Source organism: Cucumis melo, chromosome 1 (genome assembly GCF_025177605.1).
Source record: "Cucumis melo cultivar AY chromosome 1, USDA_Cmelo_AY_1.0, whole genome shotgun sequence".
Lineage (NCBI taxonomy): Eukaryota > Viridiplantae > Streptophyta > Magnoliopsida > Cucurbitales > Cucurbitaceae > Cucumis > Cucumis melo.
Window position 1 is genome coordinate 11,897,959 of NC_066857.1, and position 22,428 is coordinate 11,920,386.

The 22,428-nt window shown below is 28.5% G+C and overlaps 1 protein-coding gene across 1 annotated transcript; it reads right to left on the reverse strand.

Annotated features, from left to right (window-relative positions):
- Nucleotides 1–8,917: 8,917 nt before the first annotated feature.
- Nucleotides 8,918–12,536, reverse strand: LOC103501220 (beta-1,2-xylosyltransferase). Its single transcript, XM_008464735.2, has 3 exons — nucleotides 11,397–12,536; nucleotides 10,426–10,575; nucleotides 8,918–10,099 (listed from the first exon to the last, which is right to left on the reverse strand). Exons 1-3 carry the CDS (start codon nucleotides 12,027–12,029, stop codon nucleotides 9,380–9,382), a joined length of 1,503 nt encoding a protein of 500 aa, XP_008462957.1. The 5' UTR covers nucleotides 12,030–12,536; the 3' UTR covers nucleotides 8,918–9,379.
- Between the last annotated feature and the right edge of the window lie 9,892 nt (nucleotides 12,537–22,428).

Consider the following 22,428-nt stretch of genomic DNA (forward strand, 5'->3'; position numbering starts at 1 on the left):
CAATTTTATAAATTTCACCCTTGAGTTGGATGATTATCTTCCATATTTCCCTATAGATACCATAGTTTCTCCCCATTTTCACACAATTTAACATTCATTTTTCACTTTTAATTCTCAAATGTATTCAATATGTCTCTACAAATAAAAATCTCATCATTTCTTCGTACGATTTCTTTGATCCAACAGTGTTAATTCAATTTTTTCTATATTTTGTTTCTAAATTAATTCATTAAGTTTGTTTCTTGAATTCTTGAAGGATATCATGCTTTTTGTATGCAATATATATTTCCTCTGAGAAATTATTGTTAAGTGCTTCACAATTTTAATGACAATTCTTGAACATAAGTTTGATTTGAGTTCCGGTTAAAATTGCCTCATTTTTATGCATAATCGAATCATGATCCCATCACTCTCAACTTTAATTGACTGAATTTAATTTACTATTTTTATAGGTATGCAATGTAAAATTTTTGTGAGAATGAAGTCAAGAACCAATCACAATATTACTTTCCAAGAATCTTGCATTTAATTCCGAGTATAATTCTAACCTTTATTTTGTTTGGTAATTGTTAAACTTTTCCAATTCATAGTTTTGAGAAAAGATTCATAACCTATTATTTTTGGGAATAATTGTGTGTTTAAGGAAGCATGTTCCATAAATGCATAACTGTTCATTTATCATAGATTAAAATCTTGAATTTCGTACAAATTGTTTGAGAATAAGCAAGTTGAATTTTTAAATAATTATTTGACCAAAATTATTTTAAAACTCAAATCTTCTTTGTTAGTTTTCTTACCATGATAAAAGATTGTACCCAAAACCAATGGTCTTGCCTCTTTTATTTCTTTGAGAAGTTTAAGTCAAGTTTTGTTGAGTTGAATAAAATTTCCTTCAATTTTTTCTTGATTCTTGTTCAAACAATTTTCTTTAAATTCTTGTATTAATTTTTTATCAAAGCATATTGAGTAGGGAAAATTATAAATATTTCTTTAGACGAAAACGGTAAGATTTCATTTGTTTCAATTGTTTTGTTTGTTACTATTAATTTCATTTAGTTGCAATTTCTTGTCATAAACGAACTTACCGAGCATAATTTTTTCTAGACATTTTTTGTTCATCAAAAGATAGATATTTAATTTTTTCTAGACATTTTTTGTTCATCAAAAGATAGATATTCTTACATTTAAAATTTACTACCTAACCTGGCTCAACCCGAACTATGAACTGCTTTTTAATCATATAATTCTATTTTCATTGTTGGGCGATATAAAAGAATTCAAATCTTTGCCAGCATTGTTGAAAAAGATGCATCAACAAAACTAACATAAACTTTTTGGTCATGAACAAAATAAAATGAAGAATAATTTTTAATGATAAAAATTAATTAAAACAATACATACCATCCAATATTCTTGATTTCATACTCTTATTTCATAATATTTGTTTCTTATCATTCTCAAGTTGAAGCAGTTTCAAAATGTTATCATATAAAAGTTCCCAAATTTTCTTGTCAATAAATGACAATGTATCAAAGAAGATTTATTACAAAAATCAATTGCATCCATGCAACATTCTTTTTCCAAACCAACCACTTCCTCATCTAATCTTACATGTCTTTGTGGGTCTAGTCATCTACTTCCATACTTGTCATTGGTCAATTACATGATGTTGTCTTTTGTTCGAGGCTATGACCATTTTTTTTCTTTTGACATTTTTCTAAATCATGCTTAAGAATCATGCACTAACCCTTTTGATACAATAGACAGATTGAGGTTATACTCATACATAATTGATGAACAATCATTAATACCACTGCTATGATCTTTGATTTTAGATTATAATACTTGGTTTGGACAAGGACTATGTTAATTGCATTTAGGACTTTTTTTAATAAGGAATATTATATAAGAATTAAAAAAATATCATATAATTTTTATTTTTTATGAATTATCAATATTCATTTATGTAATTATAATAACCGAAAATATTTTTTACATATGTTTTCAAATATTTTTCTTGTCTATCATATGAGTAACAAAATATTTGTTTTCTAAATCGTTAAGATGAGTCCTATTTAATTTTTTTTCTTCTATTATGTTTGTCGTGCAAAATTAACTCGTAAATCCGTTAGCACATTGAAAAAAGTTAATGTACGATAGTTCGTCATAGTGGGAAAACGACTTATTAAGGAGACCCTTCGCCGCCGGATGACTCCGTTCAAGTGCAATAATAAATGATTAGTTTTTTTTTGTAAATATAATACATTAATTATTGTTCAAATTACTAATAACGCACCTTGACCCAATCCTCAAACACTTCTTTCTCTATGACGATGCACTTTTGTTCATCATTCCACCCAAACCCACTACAGGTTGAGCCACACATCTCGGCTAGCGCATAGAACGTTCTCTTCAACAATTTTATTTGGCTATCAATCGTTGAAGCATGGATGTTACAACCCAAGATCTTGAAGGTCATCATTCTCGCCAGCTAATTTAGGTACCCGAGGCGAAAGTTGCCGTTGTCGAACTCCAGCCACCAACATTTACTAACTCGATGAGGCCTGCCTCTTCCTCTTTCGTCTAACTTTGCTTAGGTAGTCTCGATGTAGTTGACATGCTATAAATCAAATGCAAACATATTATTGTCATTAATTTCTCCACGGTTACAATACAAATACATAGTACATTCAACTCCAAACTCCAAAGACCTCTTTTGACATTGAAGGTGCATTTTCAGCGCCACGCCATTCCTACAAGTGGTAGCGTTGGTCTTTGTAGGGTGCTAGGAAACCCTTTACATTTGGGTACCTGGCATCAACTAGGTAGTAATAGCCTGTGATCACATTTGCATGATTAAAATGTCGCAACTATTAATTGCTAAATTGCATTTAGAAGTATAGTTACCCTTGGGCACCTTCAAGCAAATAGGTCTTGAAATTGCATCACAAAGGATGCGTGAGTTCGTAGTTGATTCTTCCCCATCGATAAGTACGTAAACAAAATCTCCTTTTGTGTCACACACATCAAGGACATTTGTGGCGACCTCCCTCTTGTGTGTTCTATACCTAGCCCGATCACTTGCAATAAATGACCAGAAGACTTAATTCAGGAAAATCAACCAAAGAAAACTTGATCAAACTTGAGTTTTTGGTGATTTCTTAAATACCTTTTGATTTCTTTATTTATTTACTATTATTATTTTGTTAATCTTTTCTCGTCCAACAAAGTTCTTCATCTATTGAAGAAAAATCAAACAAAATTATTTTGTAGCGGAAACATGAATTTATACCTTACACATCAATGAAAAAAAATCATAAATTCTCAACCAAGGCTCTCATACCACATGTAAGTTTTAATTTCATAATTACACAATAAAACTCTAACATTGTATAAAACAATAAATGCTAAAATCTTTGAACTAGATGATTTTCACTAATTATATTTAGTTAGAGAATAACATACATTAATCCATTAATGGTCTTTTTAAGGGACCATGAATAATCCTTTTAATGATGGTTAATGATTGTGTTTCTCTCGCTTGGTCTTTCTTTAGATTTCTTAATGGGGAAGAGTGAACTACCCAACGAGGCAATAAGAGGACCAATCCCTAAGGTTCTATCGATAGATACCACCAATCATGGTGTTTAATTAGGACCTTATCTTGTTTTTACTTAATGGACCTAATAAAATTATATGCCTGAAGTAGATAAAATGACATATAATGCACATGGGTCACATTAATAATAATATTATATTTAAAATAAATCTAACATACACATGAGGAAGAAATGTCCAACACACTGGTAAGTAGACCCACCCTAGCAACATCGTTGCAAGAATCAAGAGAAAACAAAAGTCATACCACACTGAAATGTTAGATTGTGTGTTCGCAGGATGATGTAGATGTATAGGCAAACTAGGGGTGACATCAATCGGTTTCGATCGATTTTGTACAAAAACTAGGGTCGAAAGTCGACTTAGTCGATTTATTAAACTGACAACGATTTCAGCGGATCGGTTTTGGTCAGTTTCTTGAACCTTTTAAACTAACCACCGACCATATTTTTAATAAAACCGACCATCGGGTGTTGGTTTGGTCAATTTCCATTGTTCGGGTCAATTTTTTTTGGGTGTTGATGCATACCCCTAAGTCAAACAACTCAACTCAAGAGGATTGCATCTTGGCCTACATCAAAGTATGCATTTAAGTCCGAACCATGAAAGGAGTCGGGAAAAGATCTACGGTTTCTTCTATGTCTCAATGGAGCTCAAAGTTCTTTATTATTGCATCCACCTATTAGGAAGATCAGGTGAATGTTGCTTCATATTCTGTCCATCTTTTGTGTGGAAATCTACAAATCAACCTATGAAGATATAACTAATTTTGTTGTTTGTAATTATTTGTCTACCCCTTTGCCTCCATATATCTTTAGATTTTCAGTTGGTATAATCTAACTTATTCTTTAAGTATGTTTATAAATGTATTTATGCAACTTTCGAAGTCTTATAAATCAAACTTCTTGTGAATTTTAGTTAAAAATGATACTTAAATAGATATAATATAATTAAAATAAAACATCACAATGGTTTTATAACAAATTTCATCGAGAAAAAATGAAATAATACACAAACATACAAAACACTAAACCCACAAATAGAGAAATCCTTTTATAGGAACGTTCTAGCTATAAAAAAAAATATGTCGATATAATAATTAGAAAAAAAAAGTTTCAACTAGAATGACCTAAATTGCTATATAATTTTACACAATGGGCCTTTTCCATTAATAAATGAGTAATTATAATAGGTAGCAATTTTTAAAATAATTATTAAGTATGTAGCAATATTTTAAAAAAATTGCAAATATAACAAAATCTATCAGTGATAGGCTTATATCGTTGATAGACTCTTATGGTTTATCAGTGATAGACCAACATTTACTACATGGTCTATCAGTGATAGACTCCTATCATTGATAGATTCTGATAGATTTTGCTATATTTGAAATTTTTTTAAAATGTTGTTATATACTTAATTATTTAGAATATAATTGCTACATTTGCAACTACTCCTTAATAAATTTAAGTGAAGTCCTAAATGGGCTATAAAATTTCACAAATGTATGGCTTAATTTACCTTATTACTCATTTTCATTAAAAAATATACGAAATAAATAAAAAATAAAAAAATAAAAAATGAATGTGCATGGGTTTCACAAGCGTAAAATATGGTAAGTAATTAATTCTATTATGGTAAGTAATTTATTAGATATTCTATATAAATATAGTAGGTAATTAATTATATTATAGTAATATTATAATCAAAATTACTCCTTAATTATTTTTATTTTGGTGATTTTGTTAAAAAATTATTCCCTACCAATCTCTCTCTTACTTTCCAATCTCTCTCTCCGTTCATTCTTTCTTTCGTATTGCATTATTTTTCATATATTCCACGTAATTACAATATATACTTAATGTTCTCTGGTCTATGTAATGTTGAGGAAAACTAAATATGTTTACGATGTAGGGAATTTTGTTGAAAGAATTGAATATACAGGAAATTATATAAAAAAATGGTTGAATTGGGAGGATATGTTAAAATTGGTTTATGAATAGTATATATGAAATAATACATTGTATATTTTATGAATAAAAGGTTGTGTTTTCAATTTGTTAAATTGGTTTATGTATTTTATTTCAAATATTTATATTATATGAAATAAATAATATGTTATGTTTGAAACAATAGTAATTATGTATGAAAGGTAGTACATTAAATATAATAAATTGAGAAACTTTGATTAGTATAGTTGATGAAAATTTATGGAAAGATATGAAAATAAAATAATTGAACTAAAAACTGGGATATGAATATTTCAAATAAAAGTTGAAACAACATACTAAAAATCTAATAATAAGAAGGAAAAACTAGTTCATTAAGGAAAACTTCATCTCTTTCGATTATGGCCAACACGTCCACAACGGTCACATTTAACGCGTTTCTTGAACTCCATTTTAGAAGGAACTCTAATCTTCTTTGGTGGGAGAATAACAACTTCAATTTTTGTATTATTGAATATGAATAGTAGTATATTTGTAACAAATTACATAATATAAACGTTTTATACAGTAGTATATATGTAAAAAAAATACTAATCAGATCGAGAAAAAATAAAGAAAATGATACGAAATATGAAGAAAAAATATGAATAAGATGTATATATCTAAAATTCAACTACAATTTATGTATTATCGAATATATGTCGTAGTATATATCACATAATAGAAGTAGATTAAACAGTGGTATATAAATATATATATTATTCACCGAAACTTTACTAAACAAAAATATGAATAAGATGATCGAAACATGCCGTAATTAAACAAAATAGTAAGAACGTGAAAAAAAGAAATATGTATGCAGTAATATATATATGTGTGCAACAAATTACATAATATAAATATATATTCAGTGGTATAACATACTATATACGAATGACAGGACATTTAATAAAAAACTTATGTCGAACATGACAGAAAGATGAACTGAACAATAAAAAATTAAACAAAATATGACAAACATGACCAAAATATGCTGTAAATAAAGAAAATATGTCAGACATGAAAGGAATATATGATAAACATTACCGGAAGGCACTGTAATTGAACATTAAAATGAAGAACGTCCCCAAATATATTAAGAACATGACTGGAAGATGTTAAGAAGCTAAATTTAAGATGAAACGAAAGAAAAAAAGCTATGAAAGAGATACGAAAAATGAAGGGAAAAAAGACTAACTGAGTATTCTAAAGCAAATCGAAAGAGAAGAAGAAAGAACAATTTTTTTAAAAATAGAAATCGAAGAAGAATGACGGTGACGAAATAGAAAATATGAGGAATTTAGGAAGACAACTAACCAGAAGATTGAAGAAAATAAAAGGGAAAAATAAACTGAGAAATTGATGGACGAAATCGAAAACGGTGAAGAACGAAATCAGAAAAAAAAAATGGTGAAGGACGTTTCAATCGGAATCAAGCTTGTTTGAAGGCTCTAGAATTGAAGGAAAAAAACTACCGAAATTGATGAAAAATTCATTGCTAGTGTCGGATAAAAATTGATGATAGAGATGAAAATAATATTGAAGATGAAATTATATGGCTATAAATTAATAAAATATTTCTATATCAGGAGAGATTTTATTTGATAATATTTACAAAACTAGAATAAATCCTAACGTAATTTTGAATATAATTAAAATTATATATTAATTATTAACATAAATGAGGAAGTAATAAATTATAATAATAAATTTAATATAACGTAAATAAAGAAATATTTTGTATTCCATTTCGAAAATTATATATAATTAACAATTATGATAAGGTTATAATAGGAAATCTTAATAAAAAATAATTTAATTTCAGGAGGTTAGTGAAATTTGCCAGTGGAACTACGTTTTTTTCCTTAAAAAAAATCATTAAAATTGAAGCCCAATAAACACGAAAGTCAACAAAACATATCAATGTTAATTCATGGAAATAAATCCCGAGTAATTCCATATTTCAAAATTGAATAAAAAACGGTAGAAGAGAAAAAAACTGCTTCGAGAATAATTAATCATGCCTCAAGTTCTATTGATCTCTAATAATACAAAAATTAAATAAATAAATAAATAAAAAAAGTTTAACCAACATATTAGATAAGATACAAAACTTGCAAATTTGAATTTAATTTCATAGACAAACGTAAAATTTCTAGAAATTTAAGAAGGTATTGAACATAAAATTGAAAAGTTGATAGAGAGTGGCAAATTGGGAACGTAGAATTTGATATTTAGTATGAAATTCAGTGTATGTTTCACAGTGCCTTGGGAGTGGTTCCTCCATTCAATAATTAATTAACAATTTTAAAAGTAACAGAGATTGGGAAATGTACTCCCTAAATCAAATACTTATATATTCACTCTATATATTCTATAATTTCTATCTCCAACTCCTACACCTTTGTGATATGGTGTGTGACTTTGAAAACAAACACTTTTGCCTTCTCTCTTATGCACTCCTTTTCCTTTCAGCAAATGGCAATTTGTGAATGAGATGCTCTCTCTCTCTCTCTTTAGCATCTTTGACTTGCTTTTACCACTTGTCTCTTTGACCATTACACTAACACATATCACTCATTCCTAGTTTTCCATCATAATCACACTTTTCTTCTGCTTCTACATATTCAATATTCTTAACTCTAAATCATATCTCTTTTGCTTCCTAAAGTATGCAATCATCTTCTCATGTCACTCGCTCCTCTTCCCAACTTCTTTTCAATTCAATCTCTACACAAAACCACGTTTCACAATTGAATAGTGGGATTGTGGAATGATAGGACTTTACTTAAATAGAATTTGTTCTATATGTTGTACAACTGTCTTTGAGTTCTAAGGAATGTTCCTATGACAGGTAAAACTTATTCAGGAATAACTCATCCTAAATTTATCTCACTAGATGGATATAAGACCAAAATAAAAATTTAGCTTCTTTTAAGACATTCAAACCATCAATTTTTTCTTTTTTTACTTCTAGATAGGATTCAGGATGAAAAACTTTCAACCTATCAAATGTTATGTAATATTTGATTATCTACGTAATTTTCTTAAATCCTAAATCTCAATATCCATTCAAATCTAATCTAATCTGTTGAAGAAATAAAATACGAAGTTGGATGGATATTGAAACAGGATTTCTGAAAGATTACGTAAGAATCGATCTTCATCTTGACCGATATTCCAGGAAGTCCAAAAAAATCATTGGCAAAGAAGGGTACTATTTTGTAAAACGTGAAAAACTTTGGGTATTATTTCTGGACAATTTTCCAATTTTAGTGGTGCTGAAAGAGACAACATTATAAAACTACATCTTATACTAAAAAATGATGTCTGTTCTCTGAGACCATATTATTTAGCCAACGCTCAAGTGCAAAGTACACAAACCAGAGATGGAAACTTGATATGAACATTAAAGATACAGAGCATGGGACAAACAATGAAAACTGGAGCGAAAAGAAAGAATGTTTCTAATTGATCTCTGCTATGTATAGAACTTCAAAAAGGGAATTTAAGAACTAGAATACATACCATTTTTGAAGCTTAAATATCCCGAATTTTTGCCGTCGTTGACCTTGGTTGGTAAACTCTTACTTCAAACCAAATCTGTGGTAAGTTAGGTACAAGTGGTGAATCAGTATCTTCAAACTCAAACTTGTCAAAGTGGGAGCATCCAGCCAAGTGTGTTTGTAGGTACAGAGTGCTGGATTCTCCTCCACTACTATTCATTTCCTCATAGGTAATAGAGAATAATGTGATAAATTGCAAAAAGGTTATCAGCATCCAAGGCTCGCCATGATGCGCGAAAGGTGTTCGATAACGACTTCTGGATCCGCGTGTGATCCCGAGAGATTGATGGCATGGTAATCTAAGCCTTTCCATTGAGCAATCAATGCAAAATGGGGCCTTCTAAATAGACTGCTGATGATTTCCAAGATCACGGTTTTTGGTAAGGCAGATATTATGTGAGTAAGGCCTGCACCATGAGCCCCGATAATGACAGAGGCATCTTGGATGGCTCGAAGTTGTTCCTTCATCGACATGTGTGCAAACAACCCATTCACTAAGTTAATTCTACACTCTCTGTGGTTAGATGTCCAGTTCTGCAAAGCATTAAAGACTTCTTGTTCATTAGTAAGTCTGGATTCAACTCTACCACCATGTCGAGGATGCGCTAAATAATCCTCACGGCGCACAAAGAGAACGTTGTGGAATGAGGTTGACCTTTCGACTTGTCTGTCAACTGGGAAACCAAAAGCTGCTCTAACCATTTCTCCAAACTCAGATAATCTAGCAGTTTTCTGGTCTTCAGGTTTTAGCCAAAGATCATGAGATGACCCTCCATGACAATTGATACCCTCAGTCAGACCCTTGAATAACGCAGTTTCATATCCGAGAGGTGAGAAGATCACATGGCGAAAACAAACTGGACCACTGAAATTTTTCGCATATCTAAGACTTGAAAACAATGCCTTCCATGTCTCTTCCAAAGGTGTCTTAAAATATTGAAGAAGAAACAACAAAACATGACATTATTTTAGTAATCTTTCTTTCTGACTACACGAGTAAAAAAAATAGAAGAAGAAGAAAACAAAAAGGCAATTCAAACATATTCTTCCAAGAAAAACAGATAGATTTCAACGGTTGACATCAATAGATATAGCCAATTCCATATCTCTAGCTCTTTCAACTCCATTCACTGCTTTGTAATAACTTGAGATTCCCACTCCTTCCCAAACATATTCTCCTCAACAAACAAAACATGAACAGCAGCCTCAATTCTAAAAGAAGGGAAAGAAAGCTAAGTGATCCAGAGACATACCTTACAATGCCCATCGACGAAAATCAGATGAGGTCGATTAGGCAACCCAACGACTCTCGAAGCCACATAAGCACTATACCAATCTGTAATAGTGTGAAAAAGATTTGCATACTCAAACCTCGTCACCAGAAGCACAGGCTCCTCGATCCACTGAAAATGGAGCCTTTGATTCATTTTCAGAATTGATTCAGAAACCATTTAGAACAATTTTAATGAAGAAAAAAAAGACAATAATGTTAACTCAAACTCATGATAAAAGAAGACCAAGTCCAAACGATATTAGACTACTTAACATTTATTATTCAAAGCATATTATATAATATTAATGTCAGTCCAGATTAGAGAACAAAAAAAGACAGAGTCAAGCCAAAATGTTTGCTACAGTTACTAAATTTGTTCTTTCTCTTACTAAGAAATCTCTATTTAGATTGATTAACATTTAACCATGTGCTGAGAAAATACTAATTAATTCCAGCTTCCCAGAATGTTGGTTCTGAACCCAGTTATATATATATATAAAATCACCAAAACCCATAAAATTTAATATTCTTGAACCAAACATGGAGATTCAATAGCTAATACTCTAATCTTAGAATTGGACTTTCATCGGTTTTTAAATTAAAAAATTGTAGAAATGGAAGAACAAAAGCTCCAAAACCCAACACGACAACATATGTTGATTCTGAAGTCGGTATAAGAAAATCCCAAATCACAAAATCCCATGAAACCTCATATTATTAGTTTAAATATGGAAAATCAGAAACTAATACTCTAATCTGGAAATGGGACCTTCATTGTCATCGGTTTCAAGTTAAAAAAAAACAACAGAAATGGAAGAACAAATACTCCAAAAACCAACAAAACAAACAAAAGTTGATTCAGAGGTCAGTAATAAGAAATCCTAAGTCACGTAATCCCATAAAATTCTCCATTCAAATGCAGAAACGGAAGAACAAAAACTTGTATTATACCTCTTGGCATTCGAAATCACTCTCAGAAACAACTCGAAACGATCCAAACAATGCGCGCATAGTGTGCCTCTGAACTTCCCCTTCCTGCACAAACCGATCAAGAAACTTCTCATCAGCAAGAACCCTTTCCTCGCCGCCGTCAAGCTCAAAAGCGCCATTACGAAATTCCGGCAACTCCATCTCTTCCTTTCTCCCTATCACTTCTTCAATCCGCTCACCTCCACGGGACATAAAAATCCTCTCTGGCCACATTCGCACTCTCCCTCCTTCACATATGGAACTCTCAAGAGTCTCACTATACCAACAGCGGAACCACCCGGTGAGTTTTCCGGCGAGTTTAGGTTTGAAAAGATCTGCACGGAGAGTGAAGCCATTGCCGAAATAGGCCTCACAGGAACGCGGAGGGACAGGGGAGTGAGACCAAGGGAGATAAGAAGGTAAGATGGGCCAGGGCTTGGAAGAATGTGAGTTTTCCGGGAAGGGGAAGCGGTTATCGGAAGTGGGTTTCCGATGAGGGGAAGTGGGAGGGGAGGATTTGGAGTGGGAAGTGAAGTAAATGCAGAGAATTAGGGTGTTGAAAGCGAAGAGAAAGAAGAAGATCTTGAGTAACAGAGCTTGGGTTTTGGTGTTCATGGCGGAGAAAGGTGGTTGAAGAGAGAGAGAGAGAGAAAGGTAGAATGGAGAATGATTGGTGTGTTTAGCTTTTCAAAAGGTTGGGAAATTCAGAAACTTGGCTTGGGTATTACTCAATTGTGTAACTTTTTCCATGGATTCTCATAGAAATGGAATTGTTTGTGACTTTTTTTTTTTTTTTTTTTTTTTTAGAGGAAGAAGAAGAAGAAGAAGAAGAAGAATGGAAGAGAAACTGTTTTTCCTTTCCAAGCTTCTCTCTCTCTCTCGTAGACTCCAAAGAAGAAGAAGAAGATGTTGAAGAAGAAGAAGAAGAAGAAGAAGTTGGAGATATTTTTTTGTTTTGGAATTATAATTTAGTTTGGAAAATGTTTTTGTTAAGGAAAAAAAGAAAAGAAAATATGGCTACTTAGGAGAATTTTGGGGGAATTACCATTTCTTAAAAAAGAATTTTATGACAAATAAGATATGAAAAGTCTAAATTCTCTTACATTAAAATTTTCTTTTCCCCTCATCTTTCTCAAATTCCTTTTCTCCCAACTTCTCAACTCATTTATTACAATTTCTAACCACTCCTAGACAAACTCTCTTCCTATCTTACACAGTGTTTATGTTTTTTTTTTTCTTTTTTTCTTTTTTGTTATAGATAATTCTAAATGTAATACCCAAAATCAATTTTAAATGTAATATGTGGTTGTTTAAGACATATTTAATAATTTTTTTTATTATTTTTTCATCTCGCACACAGACATCTTCCAACTCCCAAAATTGAAATTTCTAACCTAAAATCAATTTTTATATGTGTTTTTGGGTTTTAAAGATATTTTAGAGTGATTTCAAACATATTTGAAGTTATGCATTTTAAATTTGGATATTGCAAGATATATTATGCAAGTGGTTTGTGAGATTATAAAAAATAGTGTAGAAACTTTATCAAACATTTTGTAAAATCACCCTAAATCACATAAAACAAGTATAGGATTGATTTGAGATTAGGCATTTGAAGTTCGAAATTGCAAATTATCCGTGAGATGTGTGAGAGATATAAAAAATAGTATTTAAAAACTTGTTAAAACATGAACAAAAAACTTTCCTATATCACCTAAAAGGGTATAGAAGTTTTAGAACATGTTTTAGCAAGTTTTTATCTCGCAGACATCTCATAAAGATCTTGCAATTTTCAAACTTTAAATACTCAATATCAAATCAATTAGATATGATTTTATAACATGTTTGATGAGTTTCTTTATCTATTTTTTCAATCTCACGATGTTCAAATTTGAAATACTCAAATTCAAATCAATTTTATACTTGTTTTATGTGATTTAGGATGATTTTACAACATGTTTGATAGAGTTTTTTTAGCTATTTTCTTAATCTCATAAACATCCTGCATATATCTCGTAATGTTCAAATTTGAAATATCCAATTTCAAATATGCTTGAAATCACTCTAAGAAATCTTTGAAACACCTAAAATATGTGTAAAATTGATTTTAGGTTAAAATTTTCAATTTTGGGAGTTGCATATGTCTACAAGATAAAAAAAAATAACAAAAAACTTGCTAAAAATAATAGAAGACTTGCTAAATATATATTAAACAACTCCAAATCACTTAAAATAATTATAAAATTGATTTTGATCACTTATAACAATTATAAAATTGATTTTGGGTTATACATGTTTAAACGTTTCTCTACGAGAACATTAAAAACTAAGAGAATTATCTATATATAAAAAGAAACATAATCACTCTAAAATAGCAAGAGAGCTTCTCCAAAGAGGACTAGAAATTCTAAGAAATAACAAAATAGTTCCAGAGAAAAGAAGTTAGAGAAAGATAAGAGAAAATGTGGAAAAAAAATGCTCCTTTACAGTTTTTTGGAGGAAAAAAATGGAAAAGAAAAATTTTATGTAAGGGCATTTTGGACTTTTCATGCCCTTTTTTTTCCTAAAATTCTACTTTTTTTTTTTTTTTTTTAATGCAATCTCAAAACTTATAATTCTCCAAAATTGATCTATTTTTTATAACTTTCTAGAGAAATTTCTCCATTATATCTATATACATGAAAAAGTTAATTTTTTTAGGTTAAAAAGTGACTTTTAGATTTTGGACCAATTTCTACGTGCTTTTTAACCTTTTTTATTTTTTTTAAAAATTGATATTTTAAACTAGAAACAATAGAGTATCTTAATTTATAATAAATATCTCTTGCTACATAGATACTATTTAAAAGTCTCCAATTAACTACATTCAGCATTGTTTATTTACTATAGGTTTCAGTATTTTACATTTATCATTATTTTTATTCTACACTATTTATTATTTTCTTCTCAAACTAAAATAATTAAAACACAAACTATTGTAACCAAAACTAAAATAATCTATACTCAAACACATACTATTATAATCCAACTATAGTAATCTAGGATACTATAGTAATCAACTCAATACCTCAAGCATCTTCTTAAAGTTTAAGTAATAGTTATAAATGATTAAGAAAATATTTAAGGATAGTTTTTTTTTTTTTTTTTGAAATATAGATAACCGGGATGTTCAGAATTATAGATATTTGACATTTTTAGATTACTATATGTTCATGTTCGTTTTATAGGAATATTTTACAGATATCTAAGGAATATTTTAATTAGTGTGTTTTTTCTTTTTTTCTTTTTAAGATTTTTTTCGAAAAATGTCTTAAATTACGTAATGTTCCAAGAATATCTTTACAATTATTTATTAATCTATCATTAGTTTCATATATAATTTGAACTTATATAAATATATTTTTTTTTATCAATCTGATTTTTTTAAAATTAATACAATGTTATTTTCACACCAAAATATTATATCATAATTTTAAGATTTTTTGTAAAATAAATATTAAGTTAAATTTAAGATTGTTTTCAAGAATTACAATAGAAAAAGAAATAATATATATATACACACAATTGATTTACTTTAATTATGTAATGCAAATGAGGATCTATATAATATATATAATAAAAAAGTATAAAAATGTAAAATGAAGATATTGGAAATCTATAAATCCGAAGACATTCAAAACTTTCTAGATGTCTTTCATCTAGTATTCTAAGATATCTAGAAATCTCTAAAATATTACATGAAAATCTAAGATGTTCGTGAGTAAAGTTGGTTTTAGAAAAAAAAAAAAAAAAGTAAGAAATATAAGATAATTTATAATTGTAGTTAAAATAGATTGAAATCAATCTGATTGTATTAGATATATTAAAAAGAAAAAGTATAAATTGTTATAAAACTAAATTGAGAAACAGTGAATTGGGATTGTTAATAAGAAAAAAGAATTTAGTCAAAATTGTGGGACTAAAGGATAACAACCATCCCACTACAGATTGAATTAAAGTTATAATTCATATTTTCAATTCATTAAATCCAATATAAAAGAAATCTAAATAAATTAACATAAACAAAAAAAAAAAAAAAAAAAAAAAAAATCTATCATTGCTTTTGAAAAATAAAATAAAATCTCCAAAATTGACTAAGAAACCATCTAAGGGAAACAGGATTCCAGAAATGAAAGCACTCTTCTTCAAGCTTTCCTCAAAGGAAAATAAGAAAAAGAGTTTTCTACGTACGAGAGGGAGGGTGGATTTCTTTGTTTTTATTGCTACAAAATTGAATTAAAGCTGCAAATTAAAATATTTTTTCTCTTTTGGAAAAAAAAAAAGAAAAAAAAAAAAGAAAAACATATAGCGGGAGCTTCAAGAATCTTGATCGAGTAACATTTACAAATAAACATGAAACCAGCTAGCCGCAAATGACTCAAATGATCGTCAAGCTCCCAACCCAAGCCATCATCTTATCCAAGTTGCATCTGTATTGAGCTTCCAACAGTTCCATACAAGAGGGGATGAATCAACATCAGTCAATTGTTGGGAAGAAGATCGATCACCATTTTCTTTTCTTTCTCAAATTCCAAGCTTGAAATTATCAATTATGGGTATACATGGATTGAGTTGCGTTAGATTAAATTATGGATTTATTTGACCAAGTTTGGGGAACCTAAAAGACTTGAATAGGGTCTCTAACCCAATCCATCCCTACCCCTAAAAATTCGGGTTGGTTAAGTTGTCATGTTACTATTTTTCTTATTATATTAAAATATTTAAATTTATATATCACACATGTCTATTGTAGTCGCCTACTTTTGTTCGAACTTATTTAAAATTAAGGTTAATTTTTATAAATAGGTTTTAACAACTATAGCCTAAAATAGAATATCTTATTACAAATTTGACGTAATATTGTCAAATTTTTCATAAATGTTCCAATGAGCTTCAATTTTACACAAATGTAGAGTCCAAAAGACCAAACTACCCACCTTTATTATTAATAATATATTTAAAAAAAATTAAATGAAATAAGGAAAGTGGATCAAGATTTGCATTTATTAGATATCATATATAAATATGATATATATGTAATTAATTCTATTATGGTAATATTATAATCAAAATTACCCCATAACTATTTTTTTTTTTTTGCTGGTTTTGTTCAAAAAAATTTCTCTCTGTCCGATCTCTCTCCATCCATTATTTTTTATTCTGTTCATCTCCTTCAAATTTTTCCGGCAAGTAAGGGTTTATAGTTATATAGAAAATTTGTTAAAGTATATGAAAAATATATAGTATATTACATAGTTCATGCTTTGGAAAATTTTCAGGGTATATGAAAAATATATAGTATATTATGTAATTCATGCTTCGAAAATTTTTTAGAGTGTACGAAGAATATATAATATATTATGTAGTTTCCAGTCAACAAATTAGAGCATATGAAAAAATATATAGTATATTACGAAAAATATATAGTATATTATGTAGGTATATGAAAAATATAAAACGTGAGAACGGAAATGTGAAAAAATTAGATGAAATTTGAGATATTTGTTTAAAATTATCTCTAAAGTAGGTGATTTTTCTAAAAATATTTCTTATTCTTATTATTATTCCATCATAATTAATTTTAAAACACATAAGAATTCTTATTATTATTTCAACACAACCTCCCTTCTTACCGTTTGATCTTAATTCCCGACCAAGATCTTGAATGTCTCATCTCCCAAAACGATGATGAAATCTTACTTGTTGATTTTGGCTTACGTGATGGCTCCCACATTTACATCTTTTTCTGTCCCCTCGATGCCGATGATGGTGATAACATTGAAGCTCGTCGATTCTTCTTTACTTCTTCCGACGTCGAATGAAAATTGATGATGTTTTATGAAGTGATGAAAATAATATTGATGATTTATTATACGTTAAATTTAACAAATAAAGTATTTCTATATTAAAAGAGATTTTATTTGACAATAATTGCAAATCTACCATAAATGATAAGATAATATCCAATATGATTAAAATTGTATTTTAATTATTAACATAAGTAAGGGAGTAATAAATTACATAATAAATTTAATATAATGTAAATAAGAAAATATTTTGTATTTAATTTCAAATATCACTTATAACTAATAATTATGATAAGCTTATAATTGTCAAAAATATACTAAATCATAATCAATCCTAATCAAGATAATAAATTTTATTTTAGAACATTAGTAAAATTTTCTAGCAAAACGAGTTATTTTCTCTAAATGTTTCTTTTATAAATGTAATAAAACACCAAACTATTTACGGCTTGTGTAACAAAGCCTACGAATTTAGTCGTTTTTTAAATATTTCAGATTTGCCCTTTCTGTCATTCTTCTTCTCCTCGCTACAATTTCTTTTATCGTCTTTCTTCTTTTCCTCTTCTTTCTTCCACTGTGATTTCTTTCCACTGTCTTTCTTCTTTTCCTCTTCTTTTTTTTTTTTCTCAACGATTTCTTTTCATGTCTTTCTTCTTTTTCACTTCTTTTTTATAACCAAATCTAAACAACTGTGTACAAAAAAATAGCAAAATCTAAAAGATCGTGTATAAAGAATCTTCTTTTCCTCTTCTTTTTTTACGTCGTTTAAATTTGAGTGACCAAATTTAAACAATCGTGTACAAATAATAGAAAAATAAAAAAGATCGTGTATAAAGAATCTTGTAAAAAAATCTTTTAGATGGGAGTACTCAAATGTAAACGATCGTGTAAAAAAAATAAACGATCGTGTAAAAAAAGTAAATCATCGTGTAGACAAATCTAAACGATCGTATACCAAAAGAATTAAAAAAAAAACCCTTTAGCTAAATCTAAATGATCAGGTTCAAAATTTTGAGCCAAATCTAAAGGATCATGTACCAAATTAAAAAAAGTCGTTTAGATTTGGGTCAAATCTAAACGATCATGTAACAAAATTAAATGATATAATTGAAAAAATAAATTGTAGCCAAATTTAAACGATCGTGTACCAAATATATTATGCGCACATTGTTGACGGAGTGATTGACGGGGCACTTTTTGTATTTTCCACAGTGGGCCAATGGACTTTTTTTTGTTTTTAGAATTATTCTATGCAGTGTAAATATTTTGCTATTTTGTTATATTTTTTAAAATACCCCTAAAATTAATTCAATTGCTAGATTGATTTTTACCTTAATTTGACTTCTTTCTTAAAATTTTGTGATTAACCAACTTTCTAAAAATGTTATTTAACAACTCTAAAGTTTTGTGGGTAGTTTGGTTGGGTAACTAAATCAATTAATTAGACTAAAATTTTGTGATTAACCAACTTGGTTAATCACAAAAATAGGACAAAATGCAAACTATTCACAAAAATAGAGTAATTTGGACGAAGTCGTGTACACGTACATGACTTTAATGCGTGGACCCCACACTTTCTTATTTTTTTAAAGATATTTAATATTTATATATCTTTCCAAATTTTCAAAAATATCTTTAGTTAAATATCTTTCCAAATTTCAAATTTCAATCTCTATTTTTTTTAAAAAAAAGATATATATTAACAAAATATTTAAATCTCCAAATTCCAATTTTCAATTTTAAAAAATATCTTTGATTTCAAATTCCAATATCTAAAAATATTTTTTAATAACATATTTAATATGATATTTAATTTGAAAAGATATTTTTGAACATTGAAAATTGGAATTTGGAAATTTAAATATTTAATAACATATTTTAAAATTTGGAAAGATATTTAATAAGGAAATGTATTTTTAAAAATTGAAATGTGAAAAAATATTTAATAAGATGATTTATATTTGCCTACACCATAGTTCCAAATCTAAACGATTTTTTTTCTTCAAAATTTGGTATAAACGATTTTTTTCAATATTTTTTATACACAATCTTTTAGTTTTGGTTACTTTAATTTAAATGTCTAACCAATTTTTTCAAGATTCTTATACACCATCAGATTTGGTTATCTAATCTAAACGTAAAAAAATAAAAGAAGAAAGACATACGATGCATGCAGTAAATGAAAAAAAAAAAGGAAAGAGAAGAAAGAGGAATAAAGACATGCACGCACCTAAAAAAAGAAAAAAGGAGAAAAACAAGAAAGACGATAGAAAGAAATAGATTTGGTTACCCAAATTTAAAAAAATGGAAGAAATCGCAGCTAAAAAAGAAAAGTACAGAGGAAAACGATAAAAAAATCGCAGAGAGGATAAAAAGATGGAAGAACAAACTTGAAATATTTAAAGGATGACTAATTTTATGGGTTTTGTTACACAGGCCGTAAATATTTCACTAGTTTGTTATATTTAAAAAAGTTTATCTTTAATATATATATATATATATATGTTAAATATCTTGAAAAGAAAGTGTGGGGTCCACACATTAAAGTCGTCTACCCTCTACACGACTTCCAAGCAAAGTCGTGTATGGGGTACACAACTTTACTTAAATTACCATATTTTTGTCAATAGTTTGCCTTCTACCATATTTTTTACATTACTTTTAAAAGACACATTTTGTATATGCTATTTAATATTATATTTTTTCTCCATATTTGTTTAATTTTTTCTTGTTCTTACTTTTCCATGTTTCATCTCTTACCGTTATTTTTTATTATTATCTTATTTTTACATTTTCATTTCTCTAATAATAAATTTATTTGTTTATGTAGATTGTTTCATATCTTGTTTATTCGTTTTTACTCATTATTATTGGTACAAGATCTCCAATATTGTTTATGTACTTTGTTTTATATTTTATTTTACTCATAGATGATTGTTTATTTTGTAATCTTATTCTTGTGCATCTGTTTATTTAAATGTTTGTGTTTGCTTTATGATCCATTTAATATATTCTTGCTAAAAGTTGTTTATTTTTTTTTTTAATATTTTCATTAATTTTCTTTTAAAAAAATTCGATGATAGAATCTAGGAAATTTAGGAGTCCGATTTTCTAGGATTCTTGAGGTGAGGAGTCGATTCTTTGGGAGTTCGAGATTGATCTCCAATATTGTTCTCTAAAATGTTTTTTTTTTTGTTAATTTTCATAAATATAACAAAACACCAAAATATTTACAGCTCGTGTGACAAAATCAAAAAGCCCATAAAGCCAGTATAATATTTTCATAAATTTCATATTTGCCCTTAATATTACCAACGATTTTTCACTTATTTTTCTTCTTCTTTGCGATTTATTCATCTCCTCTTCGTATTATTACTTCTTTTTCTTCATATTCCCACTTATTCTTGTTCATGATTTCTTCATTTCCCCTCCCAAATTTCTTCCTTCTTCACTTTTCTTTCTTTTCTCTCATATATTTCCTCTTTTAGATTTAAATGATCGTATACCAAATATAAAAGTTCTTGATACACGATCTTGAACAAAATTGTTTAGATCTTGCAATAGGTACACGATCGTGTACCAAATATAATCTAAACGATATTGGGTACACGATCTTGTACTAAATATAAATGATATTTGTACATGATCGTAAACAAAGATCGTTCAGATACTGGTACACGATCGTTTAGATCCTTTTAAACGATCATGTATCAATATCTAAACGATATTGGTTCACGATCGTGTACTAAGATCATTTACCAAGATCGTTTAGAATTGGTACAAGATTATGTACCAAAATCATTTACCAAGATCTAAACGATCATGTACCAAAATCTAAATAATCATGTCTAAAGCTTTTCGCGCGCGCGACAGATTATCCGTGGTGTATTTTTTTGGTATATTTCGCATTGTGGGCTTGTGGACTTTTTTGTTTTCAAAATTGTTCACTATAGTAGTTAAAAATTTTCTGGTTAGTTATATTTTTGGGAATTTTTTTTTATATTTACTTGATTTATTATAATGCTTCTTTACTCTTGTTTTTACGTATCTTATTTTTCTATTAAGTCTCATTTTTATTTCTATTTAAAATTTATAAATCTTTCTAATTAAAAATTTCAGTGTTTTAAAATTCTTCTAATTTAATTTTTTCTAAGTTTTAAAATCTTTCACAAAACTTTTTTTTTTTTTAATTATTTAGAAAATTTTTCTTTTAACGTTATAAATTTTTATTATATTTTTCAAAGGTTCAAAATTTAATCATGATTTTATAGGATTTCCTAATCAACATTTTTTAATAACTTATATCGTTTCTTAAACAAAATCCTATGATGTAATCTAGAAAATTTGAGAGTTCGATTTTCTAGAATTCTGAGGTGAGGGATCACATCTTTTGAAATCCAAGATTTTATCCCAATAAAAAATAATTTTAATTAATGTTTAAAAAAAAAACAGTTTTTAAAAGGCTATTCCTATAACGAATTTGGAGAAATTTTACTAATTTCTTACTTTTTTTTAAGGCGAGAAAATTTTCTTCAATATAGTCTAATTGATGGAATGCTCTCAACTTATTTTATGAGATTATTGCTTCAACTATTGAAGTAATGAGGTGCAAAATAAGACATTAGTTTTAAAAGAAATTAAAGAATATTTTCAATTCAAGATTTGAAATTTGGCCATCGTTTTCTAGACGGGTGTTGTGGGGTGCTAACACCTTCCTCATACACAAATGACCCCGAACTCAACTCTAGTTTTCGCATACCATATTTTTTATGATTTATTTAAAGCTGTTTACTTTATTTCGGGGTCCAATCACACCGTAAAAAAAATTGATGGTGACTCCTATTTTGTTTTAGAAAAACCCATTTTAATGACATCCGCCGCTCCGCGTCGTCTTGGGCACGTGAAAACATTTATGACTAAAATCTCAATAAAACTCAAATGTTAAATATAAAATATTCATGATATCTTTGCAAATTTATTCAACCCAAGATCATACCTAACTCCACATACATTCCTAAAAGAAAAAAAATAGAAAAAATAATAAATTCATCAATATTAAATGAATTATATATTTATAATATGTTAATACATATGTAATTCAATTGGGATGGCCAACCCAAAGAAAAATATTTATTAAACTCGAGATCCAACCAAACTCGACAAAATTA